The 7,875-nt window shown below is 47.6% G+C and overlaps 1 protein-coding gene across 1 annotated transcript in view; it reads left to right on the top strand.

Annotated features, from left to right (window-relative positions):
* Nucleotides 1–93: 93 nt before the first annotated feature.
* The window catches only part of EGFR (epidermal growth factor receptor), a 158,030-nt gene continuing 150,248 nt past the window's right edge, over nucleotides 94–7,875 (top strand). Inside the window, exon 1 of the mRNA XM_037385221.1 lies at nucleotides 94–541. Coding sequence (XP_037241118.1) covers nucleotides 436–541 — 106 coding nt within the window. The 5' untranslated portion in view covers nucleotides 94–435. The remainder of the gene's footprint in view (nucleotides 542–7,875) is intronic.

Genomic DNA, 7,875 nt, shown 5'->3' with positions numbered 1-7,875 from the left:
GGTCCGCCCCTTCCCCACCTGGGCGGGGAAGGCGCTGCCGGTTCCTCCTCCCCTCTCCTCCTTGCTCCCTCCCCATCATCCTCCTCCTCCTCGGCGTCCCCAGAGGGAGCCCCTGCGCTCCGCGGCCGGGCGGAGAGCGCAGCCGGGCGCGCCCCGTCCCGCAGCCGGCTCCAGCCGCTCCGCAAGCCCCTGCGCACCCGTCGCTGCCTGCAGCAGGAGGAGGAGGAAGAGGAAGGCAGCAGCCGCCCGCCCGCAGCGGGGGTACCCACGTGTACGCGCAGCCCTCGACGGCCGCCCTCCAGCATGCTGCGCGGGGCCGCGCCGGGCGGAGCGCCGAGGAGCTGAGCGCAGCGCGGCAGCGGAGTGGAACAGAGCGGCTCCGCGGAACCTCCGTGCGCCCGTCCCGTCCGACCCCCCCGCCGGCGGAGCCGCAGCATGGGCGGCCGCAGCCCCCTCGCTGCCGCCGGGCCCCGCGGGGCCGCTGTCCTGGTGCTGCTGCTGGGGCGCGTCGCCCTCTGCGCCGCAGTGGAGGAGAAGAAAGGTAAGGGGGGCGCGGGGGGTGCGGGGTCCTGCCGCCGCTGTGCTGTGGGACCGCGGGGGCCGGGGCGGCAGGCGGCGGCGCTGCCCTGGGGAACGGCGGAGGGAAAGTCGCGACGAGTTGTTTGGGTTGGGTTTGTTTTTTTTTTCCTTAAGAAAAAAGAAAGGAGAAAAGGGAAACCAACCAAATCTATAGCAGCGATCCCGCAGCTCTGACTTCCTGATTCGAGGCTTATTTTCTTTTGTGGGGGTGGAGGAAATACAAGGGAATAAGCCTTGGCACATTTCATCGCTTGTGCTGCTCCCTTCGTGTTCCTTTTCCTCCCCCCCATCCCGTCCCGTCCGCGTTGCCCCGACGCTCCCGCAGCGCTGCCCCCGGGCGGGGGGCGCAGCCCCGCACCCCCCGGAGAGATCGCGTAGCTACCGAGGAAGTGCCGCTCCGGGCATCCCCCCGCCAAGCTGGGCACCTCTGCTTGTCCTGTTAAAAAAAACCAACCCCCCCCCAAAAAAAACCCAAAACAAAACCAAAACCTATAAAAACCCGAAACCAAACAAACTATATATGTATGTGTGTGTATATATCTGTATATATACACCTGGGAAAGGTGAAGGGGGGGCGGGGAAAGCGAGGAAACTTCACGGGGGGTTCTGTGTCCCCGGTTGTTACCCAGAGGAGCGATTTATCCCGGCCGTGTCCCGGCGCTGCCACCCGTGGGACACCGGCCGCCCGGCGCGTCTTGGGAGCGGCGCCTCCAGCCCGCCGGGACTGGTCGGGGCTGCTGGTTTGGGCTTGGTTTGAGATTTTTTTAATTATTATTATTATTTTTATTATTTATTAGAAAATGGTTTAAAGGGTGAGGAAAACGTTTCTGGCCGGTGGGATCTGTCGCTTTTTCTCTGTGTGTGGCGGTTCTCTTTTGTGAGTTTGGAGAGCAGGCCCGGCTGCTGTTCCAGGCAGTCGTCTTTATCTTGGAAATCTGCCAGCCGGGGGGTGGGGGTGATAGAAAGAAAAAAGGGGGGGGGGGGGAAGGTAGATTTGGGTAGTTTGGTTGTTGGGTGGTTGATCCCCCCCACACCCACTTCTTTCTTTTCAAAGGTAAAGCGGGAGAAGAGAATTAATATTTTGTGGAAGGGCTGATGACTTAAAGCAGTTGAGTTAGTCCTTCGTGACTGTGGACAGTAAAACCGCCCTGGAAAGGGAGAAACACCCCATCCAAAAGAACTAGTTGCACAACCTTTAAAAAGTGGAGAGATTCTCTTGTTCCAGAAATCAAGTTCATACCTGTTGTTGATGTAACACGGGCAGTTTTTCTTTCCTGGGATTTTTTTTTCTTTCTTCTTTTTTGTTTTAACTCACCCTTTGAAAATTATGAGAAGCTAGGTGGCCTCACCTGCTGTGCTTGTATTAAAAGTCTTTTGAGACGCAGTCTCTAGTGTGCATGTAGAATATATATAGAGCGTGAGGAGAAATGCCTCGTTTATAGTGTTTAACTCTGTGTCTTGTAAACTTAGGAGGTGCCAGTTACTTGAGGATTACTAAATAATCAGCAGCTCAGTGATAAACCCAATAGATTGTTCTCAGCATGTTGTGTCAGCAACTAACTGTTCTTCTGAGGAATGCTGGAGACTCGGTGGCAGAGATGGAGGCAGAAGAATTTCTTCAGGCAGCATTAGTCGATTGATTGGTCTGTATTAGTTTCTCCCCACGCTTAAGGATAAGCAAGAAGATCAGTTGGGGTACAAAATGAAACAGTGTGTGAGAATTGTGAGTTACTGGTTTGAAGCAACAGGTCCAACGGGTAATAGGGCATCGGTATATGTTGAGGACCTGCCTCCTTGGTCAAGTGCTAGGACCATCAGAATTCAGAGTAATTCTGGAATTAAATGTGCCGCAATAAATATATGCAACACTCTTTGAGTTTTAGGACCAAATTCTGTGGATTTCAGAAGTTCAAATCGCCTACGAAATGACACTTTTTGAAATTTCAACCTGATTTGTTCTATTACCAAAAACAGCTGTCTCAAAAGAAAAAAAAGTACCTGGGCAGGTGTTGTTTTTGTTAGAAGAATGTTGCAATCAACCTATAAAATCTGATCAACCTGATGTTTGAATGGAAATTTAAATACAATTGTGTCTTTTCCCAAAATTTTAAAATGAGTTCTTTGAATATGGATGAGAGAAAACTGGTTTAGTTATAACACTGTAGTCATTAGGATACCACACACCCCCCCCCCAATTGCGTATATTCCAGAAACAAAAGGCATTGCTGGAAACTGAAGTACATTCACAGGGATCAATACCTGCCTCTATCTACCTGCTCTGATGTTGACCCACATTAACCACAGTGGAATTAATCCGGATTTCCACTCATGTGCCCCGGATGGCTTGCTCAGTGGTACCCGAGATAAATGACTGCTACAGCTGGCATGACACTTAGGTGGGATGTGTTTGACACATGCCCATTTTGTGTGTCAGTGCTTGGTGACAGCGCAGCAGTTCGGTGAACTGCTTTTTGTTGCTGTATATTGGGTTTATATCTCTAGTTTTGATCTGTAGCTGCATCCGTGGTGGGGTGGGAGCATGCATGCGAGCATGCTGGGCAGCTGGGTCGCTGCCGAAATTGGCTGTGATACCTTTCTGTACCCAACATCTTGCATTGTTTTCTGAAAAACCAAGGAAAACTAAGTTCCTTAAGGATGTTGAAGTATTTATTTTCATGGGAAATGAAAAAGCTCCATCTAATACCCTGTGCGGTGTTTATGTGTGGGTTTTGTGTGTACTGCTATTATGTGTCTCTGCCCTTTACATTGTTCTGTAGTTTCTGCACTGTATATTATTCCATACTTACTTGCAGCAGATGGATTACAAGTGCACTAATCTTTACAGATCGTGTAGGTCTTGACCCAGTTACGTGCAGGCATCCAGTGCTTTTTCAGATGCCCTCCAGTGCAGGCTGGTCTCGCCGGAGATCCCCGTGAACCATGCCTGCTGGTGGGAGCAAGCCAGCAGGTCCTCAGCCTGCGCGGTGCCAGGCGTCCCGGCGCAGGGAAGGGGTGCTCATGCTCCTGTTGCGGTACTGGCACTGCTGGCCTGCTGTTCTGTTGTTCCATATTTGTGTTATCACTGATGCAAGTGGAGGTTTCTGTGTTGGAGACAGGAGTGATCATGTGTGTGTGTAGGTATTTGTTATGTAAGATCTTGCCTGTGCACCCATTTATTTATTTATTTTTCCTCCTTGATAAATGACTGAACTTTTTTGGATTTGGAAGCTATAATAAACCTGTGCGGCCTTGGCAGCGAATGCAGTTACAGAGACGGAAATTTAGGTACTGATACGGTCCAATTTGGTGAGATAATGTAATTAAGTAGTCTTGAGTATAGACCTGCTCTTACTCCAGTGCCACAGTGTGTGAACAATTAAGAACAAAACCCAAATCCCATCATTAAGGGCAATTTCTGACAAGTGTGGAAGGGAATGTAAAGTGCCAGCAGTTGGCTCCTTAATTTGGTCAATCCGCAAAATGCGGTGACTGCGAGCAAAACGTTCTGGAAGAGATGGGCCTCTTGCAAGGTGTGTGCCTCTGAGTGGTGAGCAAACTCTGTGCTGAAGTGGTACTAAATACAAATGTGTTACTTCTTGCATCAAGAATATAGTCAGAGATTTGCAGATAAATAAGAAATGTCAAGATCAATGCCCTGGAGACTTTACAATCAGAGTAGTCCATTGTAATTTATTTGTTAATTTATAGAGGGAGACTTTCAGGGAGTGTCGCACAATGCCATTATGGTCCTCAGGGCTGACTTTTGCATTTGGGTATCCATGTATCACTGAAATCGCTGGGATATGCTAGCTTTAGAAGCAAGATAGCTGACTAGTCAAACCAGTTCCTTCAGAAGGTGTCCTTATCTTCACTGAGCACAAACTGCCTTTGCTTAACAGCTCATCAGAAACAAGCCTAGTGAAAGGTTTGCTTCATTTTAGGGAGGATGACAATACCTTCATGGAATGGTCTTGTGTAGAAACTGTTGATATTGCCACAAACTCCTGGATTACTCCAAGTTTCGGTAGTATGTGTGCATCAGAGGGTGCAGTCACCCCTGCCTATGTGAGTGGAGCATCCCACAAAGAACTAACGTGCATTCAAAATTAATAGTTAGCATGTTTGTTATAAGTATTGGTGTTCACAGGTATGAGAACTTGTGTCAAATCTTGTGTTAGACTCAGATCTGTATTGCAAAAGGGCTCATGTAATGCAAATGTGGTTGTATTGTCAGAGAAACTCTTTGGCATGTAGGACTGTAATCGGGGAGGCCAGAACTGCAGGGTACCCACAGAAGCATCCCCTGGCCAGTCTGCATCAGGAGCACTCTCTGGGCTGACCTGGCTGACAAACCTTTGTAATTCAGACTAGCCAAAATGGAGGTGAGGTCTAATTCTGTAGAAAGCTAACCTGCCAGCTAGAGTAATTGCTGTTTTTGAAATGTGTGGATTGCATTCAGCATCTTCTCTTTGTCTTTATAATTCTCAAACCCCCATTCTGCTGTACTGCTCTGCTTGAGCATCTGCAAGGGAAAAATGCAACTCTGTTGGTCGGGGCTCAGCTGGCACAGGAATCGCGCTCAACCCAGCTAGGATTTTGGTAGTTTTATCAGAAAGGGAAAGTTGCTAGGGAAGGTGGCAGAGCTTTTATTTGCTCCTCAGTGGAAGACACGTTCTCGCCTTTCATTTCCCGGATTTGTTCTGTAGCAGTTGTAGAAGGCACGTAGCCTCCAAGGTGTGCTCAAGCTGCACTTATTGCTGTGACAGGGATAGTCACCTGCCTTGCTCTCCTCTCAAGGTTAGCTTGAGCAACTGGAGAAGTTAGTGCAGCATTTGCCTCTCTGGGTCCTAAGCGGCACTTCACCCAGCGCCTGCGATGGGAGGGATGAGCAGGAGCTGCGTGACTCACCAGAAGCCCTCACCAGAAGCCCTCCGTTCCCCAGGACCGCTGCCGTTCCAGCCTGCTGGCTCTGGAGAGCTCGTGAAATGCGTGAGGACCTCAGGAGCCACCGCTGTGGGTTTATCAACATCGTGTAGGTGTGGGTAGGAGGTGTTCAGGTGAATTTATTTTTTATTTTTTATTTTCTCCAGGAGTTAATTGTAGGCAGTGTGGGAATCCACTGCTTGATGTTCCGTGTGGACTCTGACCGTTGTTGTTCAGCTTGGTACAGTACATGCTGACCTGTTAAATACATACCGGTGTGACCTTCTCCTATGCCCCTTTGCTTCCAGGAACGCTTTATTAGTAGGTGTAGTGTGAGATCTAGTATCGTTTCTGCCCATTCTGGGGTTTTATGTGTTACTTCTTGGCTTCCAACTACAGTGAATGGGACTGTAATACTTTTTTTTTAAGGGTTGAATTCTGCTGACCTAACAGTATTGGGTAATAGTGTATTTTTTTTTTCTTTCTTCAGAAATAGTTACAGAACACTTGGAATGAATACCAGCAGTAGAAGTCATTCCTAAAGGAAATGGGGAAAAAAATAATGTACTTCTCTGTACAGAGAAATTGTACCAAAGTAAATGTCTATTCCTGCTTAAGCAAAATTGGTTTTTATCAGGAGCTATGACATACCTTCATAGTTTGTCTTACAGGGAAAATGTATAGGTGTGGGTCTTCTGCTCTCTGTGGTTAATATTGAGGTTTTGAGGGTTGCTTATAGGGAACAAATGTGAGGAAACCCACTTGTGAGACTGTGTGTTTGAACAGAAAAATTTCTGATGACCAGAGTGCAAAGACAAGACTGTGTGGGTTGGCCATTGAGCTAACTAGGACGTTGCTACCATGCTGTGCCTCTTAAAAGAGTTATGGTTTTCTTTTTAAAGAACAGGACAGATTGCTAAGAGAGAGCAACCCTGGATTTATGTAGCCCGTAAAGGTGTGTGAGCTTTCATTTTAAGTTTTAATGCAAAGTGTATTTTGCCTGTTGACAGATCTGTGCAAGGCAGATGCAAGGTTCCTCCTCCTGCCAGCATGCCTTCTCCTGCCCAGCACAGCTGCACACATGAAAGTAAACATCTATGTGTTCTCATGCATGTTGTACTATTAGAGTGCTGCAGATAATGGGTTGGTTTTGTTTGTTTCGATAGCTGAAGAGAAAAAATAAAAAACAACCCTGGAAAAAAAGAGTAACTTTCAGTCAAACTGAAACAAATGTGTTGGGGTGGTTCTAGTGAAGGGAAGGGGGGACACACCCGCCCCCCCCCCCCCCAACAACAAAACACTAACAACACCCACCCACCCCCCCACCCCCCATTTTAAGATAATCTGGAAGATTAAATTTGACCTGATTTGACCTGAGACCATTTCTTTTATTTTTTAAGTTGGGAAAGAAGGAACATGAAATACTGTTTGAAATGAAAATTTCCAGGTTTATTTTGAAAATACCAGAACACCATTTGATTTTCTTATCCCTCCCTCCCACTCACGTTTTTTTGGCAAAGGTACGTTGGCTGAGTTTGGCTCAAATTAATGAGCTAACTTCAATTCGTTCCTTCCCCTCCTGAAAAACTTAAGGTTTCAGGGGTGGGGTAAACTGTCATTTATATACACATCAATAGCTGCGCTCCAGGTGAACATTAAGTAGAAAGATAAATGCAGTCCAAAATGTTTGTGATCACTTTTTTCCCCCATTTTCATCAAATAAAATAAAAATTATGAAAATGAAATTATATTAACAATAACTCAATGTAATAATAATTATAAAAAGCTGGGTAGCCATCACCTCTCTGGTGTGCATATATTTGATGCCTTCACCATACCTTGCTAACCTCTGGCTGGAGGAGGAGCTGGAGGCTTGCAACCTCCTTGCTGGAGGCGCCCAGGCAGGTGGGTCAGGACTTTAGTAGGGCGAAAGCTGCAGAGCAGTAGCAATGCCCCAAAGGCCAGCTGCACTTCTGTGTGGGTTAAAAGCTTTCTCCTCCATCTAGTGGTTACCTCTCCATGGTTCCTTTGCCTCGCAAAGGTGCCGCACTAAGGGTGGGTAGCATCCCTGGGTGTAGCCTCTAGCTTCCTGGAAAAATGGTAAGTTTGCCAGCCCCCTCCATCCCAAACCAAAAAATAAAATAAACTAAAAAAAAAAAAAAATAAAAAAAATACAAGTACACAGAACCAGCACAGGTGGTTTTGCCAGTATGGCTTTGCTGGAGCAGACTGCTGCTCCTGGGGCGTGGGGCCAGTGGGGCTGGGCGAGTCACAGGGACCATGTCAGGTGAGATGTTTTCTGGGAAAGATGTGGAAGGAAGGAGGAAAGGATATAAACCAGCTCTCTTGATGACAGGATAGTAGTACTGTAGC

Source organism: Falco rusticolus, chromosome 4 (assembly GCF_015220075.1).
Source record: "Falco rusticolus isolate bFalRus1 chromosome 4, bFalRus1.pri, whole genome shotgun sequence".
NCBI classification, from domain to species: domain Eukaryota; kingdom Metazoa; phylum Chordata; class Aves; order Falconiformes; family Falconidae; genus Falco; species Falco rusticolus.
This window is presented reverse-complemented; position numbering and strand designations above follow the sequence as displayed.